The 16987-nt window shown below is 38.5% G+C and overlaps 2 protein-coding genes across 2 annotated transcripts in view; one reads left to right on the forward strand and one right to left on the reverse strand.

Annotated features, from left to right (window-relative positions):
• Positions 1-16987, reverse strand: part of LOC134670112 (active breakpoint cluster region-related protein) — a 51444-nt gene that overhangs the window by 33761 nt on the left and 696 nt on the right. The window contains exons 2-7 of the mRNA XM_063527801.1: positions 14528-14783; positions 13564-13756; positions 11915-12071; positions 11403-11631; positions 10577-10733; positions 8801-8942 (exon numbers count right to left, since the gene is read on the reverse strand). Of these exons, the coding sequence (XP_063383871.1) occupies positions 8801-8942; positions 10577-10733; positions 11403-11631; positions 11915-12071; positions 13564-13756; positions 14528-14783 (1134 nt within the window). The remainder of the gene's footprint in view (positions 1-8800; positions 8943-10576; positions 10734-11402; positions 11632-11914; positions 12072-13563; positions 13757-14527; positions 14784-16987) is intronic.
• Positions 3873-6214, forward strand: LOC134670102 (uncharacterized). The gene is made up of 3 exons (XM_063527791.1): positions 3873-4258; positions 4853-5382; positions 5857-6214. Exons 1-3 carry the CDS (start codon positions 4183-4185, stop codon positions 5860-5862), a joined length of 612 nt encoding a protein of 203 aa, XP_063383861.1. The 5' UTR covers positions 3873-4182; the 3' UTR covers positions 5863-6214.

The raw sequence follows: 16987 nt of genomic DNA on the forward strand, positions 1-16987 counted from the left end.
TATTTTAACGGCTGATCACCAAAACGTCTTTACAGAAACACACCGGGTAATTATTGATAATAATATTTAATTAACATACGTAATTTGCATTTGTGATGTCTAGCCCCAATTTGTTCGTTTAAATTTCTGTTTTAACAATGAGTGTGTTCATGCCCTGCCCCGCTGCCCTCGCGAGAGCAGCGAGACCCTTTGACTCGGCCGGAAAAAGCCGACCACATGACAATCGGAGAACGGCGAGACGAGACAAGGAAAAGCGAGACAAGACGAGAGCAGTCTGTACACACTCGCTCTCGGCCTGTCTTGGGATGTCTCGCCGAGAGTGTACAGCCGGCATAAGCGTGAACGAGTTTACAAAAGTTATGCAAAAGAGTTTGTTTAAAGTAAAGGGCAACGAGATGGTAAAGATAGAGTCGGACCAAAAAAAGTCTGCAGCGGATTTAATAGCCCACGCAGTGCAAGTGTCATTTATACGTCATAATTTCATAGAAGTTTGACGTGTAAAATAACACTTGCACTGCGTGGGCTATCAAATCCGCTGCAGACAATTCTTGGTCTGACTCTAGCGACAATAGGATCAGTGTGTCCCTTTCTATTATTGCCAGTTCAAAGAAATAATAAAAACGGTACCTATCTATCTAGTTTAGTTTTTAATTTCAATTTGTATTTTCTATTTTAAGGCTTTAGTTTTGTAGGTTGTTTTAATTTTAGGATACATTTTATTGTTTTTACCGTAGTTTGATATTAATTATGTTTTGGTTTAAATAAAAAGTATTCATAATAAAGACAGCATACGTAAAAACAGTTTGTTTAAAGTCAGACCAAGAATAGTCTGCAGCGGATTTAATAGCCCCCGCAGTGCAAGTGTTATTTTAAACGTCAAACTTCTATGAAATTATGACGTATAAATGACACTTGCACTGCGTGGGCTATCAAATCCGCTGCAGACTTTTTTTGGTCCAACTCTACAACTGTTTTCTGCCGGGGTACGTCGCTACGTCGCCTTTCAAAATATCATAAATATTGTAATAAACCTCCACAGGGACCTAAACCATGCATTAGATTGTTTAATCTATTCTCTCTTACAACATTTGACAATGTACGTCAAGTTGCTAATTTATCAAAATAAAGCAAACTTTACAAATAATAATATTAATTTAGTAAACTAATCAATTATGCACGTGAAATATGAAACATATGGTTTAACGAAACAACAGTAAATGAAAACCGAGCTTTATTGTCAAATCAGAGTTACGAATGTGGGTTGTGGGTGCACCAAATGTGATTCTGGTTGTGATCGCAGTTGTACAGCCAGGTGAATTAGCAGTGAAATTCTTCGTTATTTTTGAGAAGGCCCTCCTCCAGTATTGCACATGTTGATGTCCTGTCGGAGCGCAGTCAAACGGAGAACAGGTTGTACCATCGTTCGTAGTCGTTGTCGTGAAAAAGAATCATCCTTACATAATTTTAAAAGTGCAAGTTATCTCGTGAAGTGGTTATCCATTTAGATTGGCATAATTATTATCATTTATCAGTGATTTTATTGCACAATTTTTGTTGGAACTGCTTAATAAACAGTTCAAGTTACTTATAGCGTTTTACTCATTTCGTCCTTTTGTCCGTTAGGCCTATTTGATAAGAAAACTGTTAAGTAATGTTGATTTCCACATTAAGTACTGAACATTAATTGAAAATTGCATAGTTTTAAAAAGCAATATTAATACATTTTACAGGATTTTCAATATTATTGAAAACGATCGTAAATGTCAATGTCAAGTATTCCGACTGGACATATAAAGTCTGCAGTACATTGCTGGCTCGATTAATTTTGTTAGAAAATAACAGAAAATTATTTTTTCATTTTAATTAATTGAAACTATTTGGACTTAATTCCTCATTACTTAAAGGGCGTATATTTTAATTTTTTGCTCTTATTACAAGCCACACCCTGTATATACTGTACCTACTAATGTTTAGAGAAACATTCATGATCGTTTTAGGTTTTACCGAAAATTGAGGTAAAAACTGATTTTTGAAGGCAGTCCTGAAAGTACCGAAAATACCGAGAAATCCCGATTCCATTTTTGCCTGGTACCGAAAATTACGGTTCTTTTAAACCGTACCGGTTCTGCAATCCTTAATTTATGTACATCAAAACAATTTATAACAATCACTTTTACTATACTATGTAATTTGTAACTGGTCATTTACGCCCCCTGAGCTAAGGTGTTTTTCCAAAATCATAATAAAAAATTGGCAGCATTTAAAGAGATATTAAAATTTTAACTACACAGCACAGAACGAAAGCGCTTGGAATTCTGAATAAAACTGTATATATAACCCATTTTCGCCAAAATGTCCTTTACGCCAATTAAACCCAAAAGTATCGATTTCTAAAGCTTATTACGAGTATATCACACAAGACTACATGAATGATAAAACAGCATGGAAATAACTGTGATTAGAAATGATTGATTATTTATTTTACTATGTATAATACTCTAGTATTGTGTACCTACATATAATTATCTATACTATCCACCATTGTAAATTTTATTAAATAGGTACTAATCAAAATACGAATTAGCCTATAATCAATTTCAATTTTATTTATTTCGTCAATATATAAACCTTATTCAATATAAATTTCCGGAAAAAAATTCGGAACTAACAAACCAGAATACGGATGGCGACAGAATAAGGAAGTCGATGTGTTGCGCGGGAATCGTGCGGCGCGGGCGGGGCGCGCGGGGTGCCCCCCTGCCTATTCTATCGCTGCGTCTGCTTCACCCCCTTGAAAACGTAAAACTCCAGTATAAGAGCGCCTTAATGCCTAATTATCAGTGATCGGCACGGACGGTGTTACATCACGGGATTACGAACAAAAATCTTAATATGGACATGAATGGACATGACTCAAATGCAGCGATCTTGTTCGTAATTATGTTGAGTGTTGTTATAAATAAATAAAAAAATAAGTTTTTTTGAATTTTAAGATTTTTATTCGGAAACCCGCGGTGTGAAATCGTCCGTGTCGATCACCGCTAATTGGGTACTTTCCTACTAGTCAAATCACTCAGCTTCTTTTTTAGAACTGTCAAAACGATATGCCAATATGGAATTTATATGAAAACGAGTATATTTACGTCACGGTCAACTCGCCTAATTTTTATTAGGGCTCCCTATATCCGTGCTACACGCCAACCCTTGCGTCCGTGTTCTTAGCCCCGGCGGTGCTAAGGATCCGAACTACACGAAGCCCCCAAAGTCCGTGCGTTCGGCTCCGGAGCCGCGGTCATACCTAGGTGTTGTTGTTCTGTGTTTTTTTTCGTTTTGCTTGTTAATGGTAATGTGTTATATAAACTTTCCATTCTTCGCTCTTATAAAGAACGCGTCCGATCGTCACTATACCACAGAATAAATAATAGTACTACCGTACAGAAAGGAAACTTCCTACAAAACCGAAGTTTGACAGCAGTTCAGGGTCGAATCTTGCTATCCCTTTCTAATATATGGCTCTATCCCTTTCGGGTATGTAGGGTTGTCAAAATTCAAGTGATTATCTTATCTGTGGTCGTGCACGCAAAAGGAAGTTGAGTGGTGTCAACCCTAATAATTGTTCGGAGCAATGCTGAGCCGAGCGGAGCCGAGTTTGGCCGATCTCAGGAGTTTCGCACCCCTGACTATACGTCGCGAACGGGCCTGACCCGTGGATCCAGACACACGGGTAACACATGTACATGGACCCTAATTACTCGTTCCAAACGGGCCACAAATGCGGTTTCGTGTAACACGAGAACGCGGCCCCGGAGACGGGTACACGAAACGCTTTTGTGCAATAATGTTTAAATAAATAAATTTACTAGGAAAAGTAGACATTTTTCTAACTAATGAAAAAAATAGAATTCGAACATGCGACCCACATAGTTTATGATAATAACTGAGAATTCCAAATATTACTAAATTATGACAAATTAAAGAGAGCGACAAGAATGTATTTAATCTCCAAAGGTAAACCCGTAACTTAAATTAAAAGGTTTGTAAGAATGGCCGTTAGTCGCTCATTAGGTAAACATTCCCGGGTCCTTATCTCGGAGATAGGCTCGACATACCGCCACGGCACCTATTTAAAGGACGACTGGGATTGTTCAAACATTTACTGACGCAGCAGCCTTGCCTGTCACCATGCTTGTGTTTAAATGTTTTCTCCCATTTCTAATTGTGTGTTTGGTGCAAGGAGTTTATTGCAAACCAACTACTAGTAAGTATTTTTTTCCATATCTACGTTTTTATGACTGACATATATTTATGTAGATCACCCAAAAGCGTGTGACAACTACTAACACGTCCCCTATACAGATGTAGTGAATAATTCTTTGCATTTTCTCGGAGACGTTTGTATCAAAAAGTACTGAGGCCGACTGAAGTAGTATAACAAATACGAGTTTTCGAGAAAATACGATGGTAAAGGATTAGTAACTTCATCTTTACTTAGCTATTGAGCATACTTTCATATACGTCCGTGTCGGTATGGTATGCATGATCGTGATAAATTCAAATCTTATTGAATGTAGAGTTGTTATGGAATTATCAGTTTTAATTATACAAAGGTCACTTCATTAACTATTAAAAACAAGCTGCTAATACATATAAGGGGACTAATGAATTTAAATCAAACATTTCCAAATCTTGTCTGATAAGTCCTAAAATACTTTAACAATGTTGTTTAGAAATTAGCCCGTTTGATAAGAATCTCAGTATTTGTGACATCTACTTGGATATGTATCTGTATAGTTTCTTACATCGTAACAGCATTAGGTACAATCATAAAGGTAACTAACATCACCGCTTGCAGATGAGCTAACCGAGGGCCGTGGGATTGGTTCAACGATCTGGGGATGGATCACGTATCCCTTCACGGGGTGGTGGGGCTCTTCAGACACCGGGGCTCCGCCCCAAGCCGATCTCCTCAACGGGTCGACCACCATCGGCCCGTACGACGACGTCGAGATCGCGTCTCGAAACCTCACGATTTGGTGCAACGACCACACCTGCACCACTATGAAATGCGATAAAACTGCATGTGTGAATGTTACTTGTAACATTTATGATACATATGTCACGGGGCAATGTCGAGAGTACAACATGGGCTTGAAGCCAGAGGAGCCGAAGCCATCGCTACCCACCGAGCCCTCTACTTCGACCTCTGAAGCGGTTGCCGCGGCACCAGAGTCGACAACCGCACCCATAGTGCCAACCCAAACCGAAGAGCCGGCAGAACACCCGTTAGAGCTGGAAGCTGTACTATCTTCCACAGTCACCAAGGGGAACGCTGATGTAACGTCTCCGGAAGTGAAATTGGACAAATCGAGTCCTCAAAATAAGGTGAGTTCTTTGGAACACACTTTGGGCTTTGTAGCTTCGCAATTGCATACGCATTTTGTTATTTAATTGTAGTATTTGTCTGTAACGTATGTAACCATCTCGTGACAACAGTCCTGTGTCTGAGACGTATTATAAGCTGGTGATGATAATGATGATTGATGAAGTATCGAAACCCCTCATACAACTTAAAATCGACTGTTTTGGCCCATTAATTTGACACTCGCCACATTATGTTTGAACACCGGCGAATGTGGGTGGTCGGTGACCTAATCTAGAATTCCCTATTTTTAATATAAAATATATGAAGCTTTGTTTTTAATCAAATAGTAATAATATATTTATGAACGTACAACATCGGGTAATTTGTAGCTAACTAAACTATTGTCAGGTTTACTGACCGCCACCACAATATCCAGTCTAATTTACATGTAAATCTATACAAATTATAACATCTTTTCCATTATATTGTTTCAGATCTAAACTCAACCTCAACTGAAGATTCCGAAGCAACATCAACTTTAATTCTAGCAGCAAAAAACTTGTTCAGCAACTACGCTCATTTCATGATAGAGCGCTTCGCGACGTCTCTCGCAGACAGCCTGATGACTCAGTCAAATATCAACTCGCAGTGTGTAGATGGAACATGTTACTACAGTCTTTGTGAACATGATAATTGTCAAGTGCAGTACTGCCAGTATCATTTAGTAACTGGAGCCAAAACTTGTTCTAGCAGACCATTCGGCCCGCCGACTACGACGCCCGCAATAGAATATTCTAGCGATAAAGTTGTTAGTAACAATGATGAGAATAATATTATCAGTTTGTTTGATAAGAATTTTGAACTAATATAATGGTCATCGAAATCGTCAGGCTTGTATTTTATTTGACTATGTAGTTAACTTTCTTAATTTAACTGATACAATGTAAAAGGAGTATGTACATTCAGCCAAGTGCATAATGAATTGTTCACTTTTATCTTATGCATTTAAGATAACGCAGTTGTTACGAATGAAAACTTAAATTCTTAAGAATGATAATGTAAATTGAGTGTGTTAAAAATGATTAAATTATGTTAGACAGTTGGCTTTATTTTTTATTTCGATTTCCTGAATTGATTCTTTGAAATAATTTTAAATTAGGGGTAAAGCCAGTCTTCCTAGTAAGCCATAGACAGTAACAATATTAAAAAGTTTAGAGATCAGAAGGACGATTCTAACAATTACGGTTAAAAAAAAGCGGCCAAGTGCGAGTCGGACTCGCCCATGAAGGGTTCCGTAGCAGCAAGTTACATAATAAAATTGCGGTTACGATTTATGACGTATTAAAAAAAACTACTTACTAGATCTCGTTCAAACCAATTTTCGGTGGAAGTTTGCATAGTAATGTACATCATATATTTTTTTTACTTTTATCATTCTCTTATTTTAGAAGTTACAGGGGGGCACCCATTTTACCACTTTGGAAGTGTCTCTCGCGCAAACTATTCAGTTTAGAAAAAGAATTAGAAACCTCAATATCATTTTTGAAGACCTATCTATAGATACCCCACACGTATGGGTTTGATGAAAAAAAAATTTGAGTTTCAGTTCTAAGTATGGGAAACCCCCAAAATTTATTGTTTTTTTTTTCCTATTTTTGTGTGAAAATCTTAATGCGGTTCACAGAATACATCTACTTACCAAGTTTCAACAGTATAGTTCTTATAGTTTCGGACAAAAGTGGCTGTGACACACGGACGGACAGACAGACAGACAGACATGACGAATCCATAAGGGTTCCGTTTTTTTCCGGCTACGGAACCCTAAAAATGTACCTTTGTTTGTAATGAAATAAGTGGCGCTGTGAACTGACTCACACCATGATTGAAACTCGCTAGTTTTCCAATCCATATCATGATCAAAGAATGTTATGGAGTGCAACCTGAGGAGAAAGCGAGGCTAGGTTCGACCTCCGAGCTCACTCGGTTATAAAATTCTGCTAAGAATAAATCACAACAACTTTATCAAGTAAACATTACGGTCAACCTTGGACCTTTCACGGGTCTAAATGACCCGTAAAAGGTCCGTTCTAATTATAAAAGTTACAAGCCAGCGTACGTAAATAGAGTAGATCGTTTTTGGTGATAAAATTAATTAAATTTTATTCCTATTACAAGCAGTGTTTACAAGTTTTTGTGTTATATTACACGCATCATTTAGCGCCTATTTTGATTCCTCAATAACTCAAAATTATAACATAAAATAAAAAAAGAAATTTGGCAGCCTTTATATAAAAAATCTTTAAAAACCGGTGAACGAAAAGAAAGATTTGGGAAAAAAATACCCGTAAAAAGTGGGTATTACTGCAATGTTCTGCCGCCAGAGTGCAGCACTAGCACCTATCGTAAACTACAGAGTAACTTATACATCAGTATGTATAAGTTACTCTGTAGTTTACGATAGGTGCTAGTGATGATATGCCTTAAACAGTTTTGACAGTAAAATATGACATTGATGCATCAAGGCGGTTTGTTTACAGAAGGCCTACCGGGAAACGTGAAAATCGAAAATTCGTTCGTCTGCCTCTTTATCGATCGAATAACCAAGAGTGATAGAGATGTTAGATAACGAAATTTTGATTTTTTTGTTTCGTGGTAGATCCTCCGATTGTGGCAGCGGCGCCTGCTACGCAGAGTTTCGCGTAGTATTATATTGCCAGTGGCTTCATGTTAGGCCGCGGATTGAACGGACGTGAGGTCGCGACGCCGCCGCTGTCGTCCAAAACCGATTCATAGAACTATGTCGTTGTTGTATGTTATAGAACCTACCTGTAGTGTTATTTAATACTTTCGCGTTTAGAAGACGTATCGTCGAAACGTCGGTAAATAAAGGTAATAAAATATATTCGCGATAGACCCGTCTATAAATGTGAGTTAAGAGCCAACAGGAGTGGTCATTTCTCCGTAGAAACGTACTCGACTGTTTCCTCCGTGGGTTTTGATGCTAGAGCAATGATTTTTTCAACACAGATTAATATTGTCAATATCTGTGTCGCACCGTTTTGCATTTTTTGATATTTTTGTTTTATAAGGCACTAGAGCCCTTCAAAAATGGCCAAAATGGCCTCATTGACTATGCCGCAATGAGAGGCATAGTATTCAAAACTGATATCAATTAGCCAAAAAAGCAACGGTCCGACACAGATAATTTCATAATCATTAAGATTTCCAAATTTGGTTACGATTGGTTAAGTTTTGGAGGAGGAAACAGTCGAGTACGAAACCTCGATTTTTGAGATTTTTACGCAGGATTTTTCGCCTTGTTCTTATCGCACTAGTTTTAGGAGCCGCTTCCGTTAGCGAGACGGGTATATATACCTAAAATATTTAAAACTCAGCTCCTTTTTCGTCTTAATATGTTCTAGAAGTGTCGGGCCATACCTGGTGCTGTAGCTTCCTCAAGGCAGGCGGCGTGGCGCTCGCCTCTGTGTCGGATGATATCGTCCTCAACAATAGCGGTGTGTCGCTGGAATCCGCTAACTCTGTGTTGGCTTCGTTCGCCTCCGCGCCTTCACCCGCTTGTCTGTTAAGTTTTAAAATACTCTTAGTCAAAAAATCTCTTTAACTGCAATAAAAAAAGCAAGTGCTAATAATCTTTGGTTCGAATGTGCTGATTTTCCTCAAAGATTTAGGTGTTAACTTTCTAATTTAAGTTACATGATTTTTTTCGGTAATTAAGTGAACTAGCTTTTTTAAATAAGTCGGGTCCTTCAAACCACCATCCACCATCCTCAACACAAACTGAAATGGTCATCAAAGTCACAAGTAAAAAACTTTTCTTTTAGTTTTAACACTTTTAACCAACCGATGAGAAATAAAATTCAATTTTGTTGTACAATGCGCAATTTTCGAACGGACGCCCTCGACTGTTTGAATCGAAATAGAATCAGACAATGTACCTATATGTTGTTGTTTCGTCAAATGTATATAACAAATGAACGGAAACTAGGTTGTTTTTTACTAATAATCAAACGTAGACGGCACTGTTTGTGGTAAACCATTTTCATTCCAACGTTTTTTTTACTATGACAGTTTGCTATCGGGACTGACAACTTATTGTTAGTGTGGGGTGGACCAACGTACTAGAATAACATTAGAAGTTTGACTAGAGATCAAAAATAAACAAACATGTATGGCCTTGGGCAACACAATACATATTTGTTAATTTTCGACAACGTCAATTATTGTAATGCCGCACCTCATAAGGAAAAAACGGAACGGGAAAACGGATCACTCGTGTGTCTGGCTGTCCGTCTGTCACAGCCTATTTTCTCCGAAACTACTGAACCAATTAAGTTGAAATTTGGTACACATATGTAAGTCTGTGACCCAAAGACGGACATGTAACCTAAATAAATAAATTTTAAACATAGGGGGCACTTTTAGGGGGTAGTAATTTAAGAAAATAGGCAATAAATGAACAATCCCCCCCTCCTTTATCTCCGAAACTACTAGAAATGTGCAGTCAAGCGTGAGCCGGACTAAATTACTTATTTTTTGATTCGATCCTTACGGGTTTTTAAGGACATTTCACTCACATTTCACATCACATTTCACATTTAAAAAAAATGTGTAATGTACGGAAGCCTTGGAACGCGAGTCCGACTCGCACTTGGCCGGTTTTTTTTAAATAGCGGGAAATTGTGTATTGGTTAATAATCAAAGCTGATTTGAATCGTTTACGAAGTTAAAAATGTACTGTGGGTGTCTGTGAACGTTGGGGACATTGGGGACACTTAGGGTCGGTTGCACCAAACTGTTACGAACGTTAAAGAGTTCGCTAAATTTTTATGTATGGAAAGTTTCATAGTACAGGCGCGGGGCGCGCCGGCTGACGATGATCAGTCTGTCAAATGTGGTTGGTGCAACTGGCACTTAGGGTCGGTTGCACCAAACTGTTCGTATCGTTAAAGAGTTCGCTAAATTTTTATGTAAGGAAAATTTCATAGTAAAGCGCCGGGGCGCGCCGGCTGACGTTGATCAGTTTGTCAAATGTGGTCGGTGCAACTGGGCCTTACGGTCGGTTGCAGCAAACTGTTCGTATCGTTAAAGAGTTCGGTAAATTTTTATGTATGGAAAGTTTCATATTAAAGCGCCCGGGCGCGCCGGCGGACGTTGATCAGTCTGTCAAATGTGGTTGGTTCAACTGGCCCTTACTGTATGAAGTAGTGTATGTTGACGTAGTTGGGCGCGGTGGCGACGGGCGGCGAGTCGGGCGCGCGCGGCGCGGTGGGCGCCTGCGACGCGGCCGGCGCCGACAGCGCCAGCGTGCTGGCGCCGCTTGATGCGTCGTCCGCACTAGAGCCCGTACCGCCTGTTACAAGCAGTCTCATTGCAATTACAATAGTAGACACTAGACAAGAAGTAGCAAGATTTGTCGTGACATTGATAGCTGACACAACCGCGCTTATACAGGGTGGCCATCTTGAGGATACTTATACAACTTTCTTTGCCGCCATTTTGTGTTGGCGGCTTATATGGCAGTTGTTGCATTAAAATTACTTAGATACTTGTTTTTTTTTTTACTTTGCAAATTTGTTATGGAGCGTTTTACGACTGAACGTGTTTTAATTATTAAAACGTTCCACGAAACATTAAAAAGAACATTTATCGGTCGTTTAATTTCGAGATCCGATGACATTGATTGGACCCCAAGATCGCCTGATTTAACAGCTGCTGACTTTTTTCTGTGGGGCTATCTAAAGGGACGTGTCTATACTGACGGACCAATGAACAGTTGTTAACAGAAACCCACCTGCTTGTATATAAACGTATTTTCCATCTTTAATGGTCAGAGGCAATTGGTCGTAGTATGGCTCGTTTTCGGGCCCTGCGGGGATGTTGTCCAGCGAGGCGGGCTCCCCGCCCATCTCCCCGGCGTGTCGGGCGTGGACGCTTCCTCGTCGGTGATAGCGGCGTCTCCGCCCCGTCAGGGCATTGAGCTCTCCTCATACACTATAAACAATTGACTGTAGCCACCCACCTGCTTGTATATAAACGTATTCGCCATCGTTAATGTCCTGCGGCACTTGGTCGTAGTAGGGCTCGTCCTCGGGCCCGGCGGGGATGCTCTCCAGCGAGGCGGGCTCCCCGCCCGTCTCCCCTGGCGTGTCGGGCGTGGACGCCTCCTCGTCGATGGAAAGCGGCGTCGCCGCCCCGCCGGAGCGTTTGCGCTCGGATGATAGGGAGTTTATGGATTCGTAGCTTTTCACCTAAAAGAGAAATATTGGTCAGAACACACTGACGTACAATAAAATAAATATTCGCAATAACCACTCACACAAAAACAGGGAAATGTAACCACAAAACAATTTTTTGTGCGATAATAACTTTAGAGATTTATAATATTGCACATATATGTATGTAGAAAGTCAGGAAATTTAATTTGTTAAGCGCCACCACAACTAATTTTTTAAAGTATGTTTTAATCAGTAGACTATTAATAAGTTATAAGTCAGTTATTATTTGTTTTGTCTTATATCTTTTTATACTTACTCGTTCACTGATGGAGGGCGTGGATGCTCTGCTGCCGATGGACTCCCGAGACTCCGCACCACGGAGTCTCCGCCCCAGCGACGATGGTGGACTATCTCCGGGAAGGTCCGACTCTGGCAGCGAGGCGCCACGTTTGCCAAACGTTTTTGGTGGAGGTCTTTAGAAAAAGAAATGATATGATTATGTATATTATTTAGCTTTTCATACCAGTATTTAAGGCAGGTGTATTGTGCCAGCCAGGTGTAGTGTTAGCCATATTGTGCGAGGTGATTAGGTAGGTTATACTGAACAACTTTTTCTATCGGACCAACCCCGAAATCCCAAAATAAAATTTGGCCTTCCCATAGAAAACGTCGAATCCACTCGACCAAAATGTATTAAACGGCCAAAAAAATGTTTGTGTTTTCGAAGTTGATCCCATAGAAAAAGTAGTTCAGTATGGCCTACCTAATTACCTCGCACAATATGGCTAACGGTCCAAAAATGACCCTGTATATTAGGGGTGTATTCCCAGCTGTCCCCGCCCCACCGCCGCCATACAAAAGGCGGGGCCACACGGGAATGATTTATATGAATGCACCTATTGCCATCTGTGCCCGTGTAAAACCTCTGTAACTTCCTCGCAATTAAGTTAAATTTCATAGCAAAACTCGTTTAGTATTCCATATTCGAAACATGTTACATTACCTACTCTTAGCCTCGCTGGGCCGAAGCTATTTATAAATCCAGTTAAAAATGCCCCAGGGTGATATAAAAAGGTCGTTCCTTAAATTACCAGGCCCGTGAAATGTTAGCCTCGCGGGCCCTTATGACGAAGTTTATTAGGTAGCCAAAAATACGCTTTTGAGCCTTACGTATTTACCAGTACTTTGCAAAAAATATTACTTAATATGTAATACCTTTCGGTCCTGATGGTTTCATGTTAAAAATTAAATTAAAATAAACATAATTTCAAATACAAACTTTCGTCAATAAATGATGTTTGTTTGTAAGTAGAAAATGATGTTTAAGATGCGTTTAAGGGAAGCAAATAATGGAATACCAGCGAAAACATTTTACTTACTATTTTAGACATCATTTCATTAAATGTGATTTACAATCGTCATTAAAATTAAGTGGCATCCTTAGTAGAAATAGTAGGTAGGTATACGCATGACTTACGCACGGCACATGTAAGGCACGCATTCTTAGAAGTGTGTGACGTCTTTTCTGTGATGTAAGAAACATACGACTTACATATCCACCAAAACATTATTAGGATGCGTTACTACTTCCGTTATATTTAATATTAAAACAGTCAACTAATCGTCGTTACACAGCGGGTAGATCTTTGCTGATTTAGTCATCCGGAAATTACAAGGAGCCGCAACTCATGGGCAAACTAGTTAGCTTCGTTAAAAAAAAAAACAACACAAAAATTTAGAAAGAGTCACGAACTTAATTTTATGAGGTAAATACTTCATCAATAAATGACCGTTCGCACCATTCGAATGCGAAATATCGTCGCGAACATTCCTCTCGGCTTGAGATGAGTAATTCCCATTGAGAATAGATACCTACCTAAACCTAGGTTATCCGATTTATGTCTCCTAGAGTAACGAATATAGTTTATTAACTTTATATAGATAGTTTAAATTAGAAGATCTTACTTGGGTGGTACTTTTTTCTTAGAAGCCGCCGTGGGATCCACGGGGCTGCTCTCAGAAGACGGCGGCGATTCCTGGACTTTCTTGGACGCATTCTCGGCTGCCTTCAGACCATTGACTTCGATGACTGTTACAAAATCACCCGCTTGTGACGCTGGACGGTTTTTAGCTGGACTCGGACTCGTTTCTTCTAAAGCTAACAGAAAAACGTTATACAATTGAATAATTAGAATATTAACCAGTGTAACCATGGATGCATACATAACGCGGATAGTACAGTTACTTTTTTGCCAATCAAAATTGAACCATATCAATCACTGAGCAAGACATACGATCATCTGATCGAATGAGACTAGAAAATATAGTTCTAGAGAGACCATCAAACTTAAGAACTGTGCCTCACTTACACATGTCACCTAAGATGTCGTTGCTCCCGTAATCAAAACTAAATGAGATTCTGTAGTTTGATTCGTTTTCAGTAAGTTTTTGGTCGAAAGCCCGTCACTGTATACATTCGTGTTAGTAATATACTTTGCTAAAGTCACCAACTAAAGAAAGACCTATTCGGGTGTTGTGATGAGTGACTCATTTATTTCTGATGAATTTCAGATTTAAATTTAGTAAGGAATGACGAGTGGAGCTGGTTATTGTTATTACTCATGACATCATTTATTTTATAATTAAGTCTAAGTTGGATGTTAATTGTTATGCTGTTCTGTAAACTGTTATAGTACGCATTGTATTACTATTCTATTATAGTTCAGAGGATTCTCTAAAAAAAAAACATTTTTACTTCAGAATTTTCAGGTCACCCTCAATTTCTAAAAAATTGCTATTGTGCAAGAATGTGACTGCGTAATGAAAGACGGTGCTCAGCATGCGCATTTAAGTTTAGTAGATATTTGCCGTTTTCAAATTACCCTGCTTTCTAAGTTACCCCAATGCACGGTAAGTATAAAACACCTACCATTTGTATCCTGATTATTTTCAGTTCGCTGCACTACTTCACTGTTGCATCTTCTCCGAGCTGCCTCGGCCACCAAATTAGAAGAGAGCTCATTGATGCACTGGTTGACGGAGCTCCTCTCGGCATGCAGGGGCTTATTTGGCTTGCTCCTCAACTGTACTGGTTCGGCTTCAGTCGTCTCAGGGGCAGACTCATCGCTTTTACTACTTGTTAGACTCGTTATGCTCTTCTTGGATAATGAGTCTGTGTTGGAAACCTAAATCATAGGTAATGAATGATACATTAATATTATACTTGTATTAAGTTATACCCACCAGAGTATTTTTTTGTGTAATCTGATATTTTTCTCTTGTATTGGGTAAAGATAAAATACAGGACAGGTCGATTCATAAGGTGTAGATAACTGGAACGTAATCATACGCAAGAGAACCAATCCACAGTATAACAATATATACAAAAATAGTATAATACAAAATAGTCAAAACTCTGTAAGAGGAAAGCAGGAAAACTGAAAAGTCCTCCGATTAAAACTGATTAGTGTAAGTAGTGTAATTGAAGGTATGGGCCAATGGCGAAAATATGGGCACTCGTGTTAATAATTTGGGTGAGGTGTCATCCATTAGTGGTCATTTGACTGATTAAATGGTAACAAGCATTAACCAAGCCATTATTTAAACAAGTTAACTGGGTACCTTTTCATGGTTACAGTTCTATTAGCTTGGCATTGGTCATAAATAAGTAACCATCTTTTATTGAACAAAATGAGTTATATATTAATGTGTATTGGTCATTGCATGACTATAAAATGATATCAATAAAAATCATATTTATGGAACCAATTATATACTCAAAGTAGGTTTTACATTAGATACATATTTAGAATATCATGTTTTATAATAAAAATAGTATGAGCTACAATATCCTACCACCTATTACCATTACTATTTGGAACTTATGTTCTTTTAACACAACCACACAATAAAAATTTACATTCAAATTTGAATTTACCAGTATACAACTATATTTTTATATACACATTCAATAAAAACTTTCTTACCCATGCAAGATATGCAAGAGAATTAAATCAATAGCAAAAACAAGATGATATAGTGACTCATCTACTTAACACATTCACTGCCCCTGAAGCACATGTGCGTCCACCATCATACAAGTTTGTTCCTAGGCCACGCCCCCTGGCAGTGAATGCGTTAAGTTCCGCTTGTAGTAACATGGTGAATGCTTATGCAGTTAATATCAGTTGTTTATTATTTCAAAGGCATATCTTTATGACTCACAGAACAAGATTGAGATTCTGATTTGATTATGAGTCAATCAACTTGTTTGAAAGAAATAATAGTATGTGAATGATTTGCACTACATTCATTAACATATTTAAATAGAACAATAGAATATATACAATTTGATGTTTAATTCATCCATTCATGTTTACAATGAATGAATATTATAATCAAAGCTGATTCATGGGGCTATGCTTCAAGGTTTAAATTCTTGTAAGGGCAAATATTAAAAGTGGTTTGAAATTTTTTTGTGTCATTTACACTGATGGTCTCCTGATATTTAATTATGTATACCATCTGCTGTTTCAATGAATTTATACAGTTTTAATGGAAGAATTCCTTGAAAAACAATAGTTTACCTGAGATAACTGAACCTACTTAATAGTCCAAGTGTGAAGTAACTAAGATAACTGTAATTGCACGCTTCATGAATCAATGAGCAGTTGCTAATGATCAATATTTATTAGCTTACTGTAGGGGAAGTGTAGACTCATAATGTATTAAATAAAAAACTGATATTATGACCATCTGAAAATAACTGTATGTGTAGGGTTGCCATACGTCCCGTATATACAGTACTGTCACCATATTTAAGTATAATGTCCCGTATTTTTACTGGTCCCGTTTTTGTCCCGTATTTTGTCGACCGGTCTGGCCTAGTGGGTAGTGACCCTGCCTATGAAGAGTATGAAACCGATGGTCCCAGGTTCAACTCCTGGTAAGGGCATTTATTTGTATGGTGATATAGATAGATATTTGTTCCTAGATACACCAACCCCCCCCCCCCCCGACCTCTCGGTGGCCCACGCGAAAGTTTCTGAGGCGCAATATGGCCATCAGGTAAAAAAATTTGGACACCCCTGCACTAGAATACCACTGTCCCTTATCAGTTCCGACTAATTATGGCAGCCCTATGTATGTGCCATGGCAAGTTAGTGATGAGATTTTCTTATAATCTTATATGATTGTTCAAGGAAAATTAAATTAATCACCTTTAATCATAGCAATTAATTGCTAATTCATCATTTTACTTTTATACCATTGTCCCTTATCAGTTCCGACTAATTATGGCAGCCCTATGTATGTGCCATGGCAAGTTAGTGATGAGATTTTCTTATAATCTTATATGATTGTTCAAGGAAAATTAAATTAATCACCTTTA

This window comes from Cydia fagiglandana, chromosome 13, assembly GCF_963556715.1.
Source record: "Cydia fagiglandana chromosome 13, ilCydFagi1.1, whole genome shotgun sequence".
Taxonomy (NCBI): Eukaryota; Metazoa; Arthropoda; class Insecta; order Lepidoptera; family Tortricidae; genus Cydia; species Cydia fagiglandana.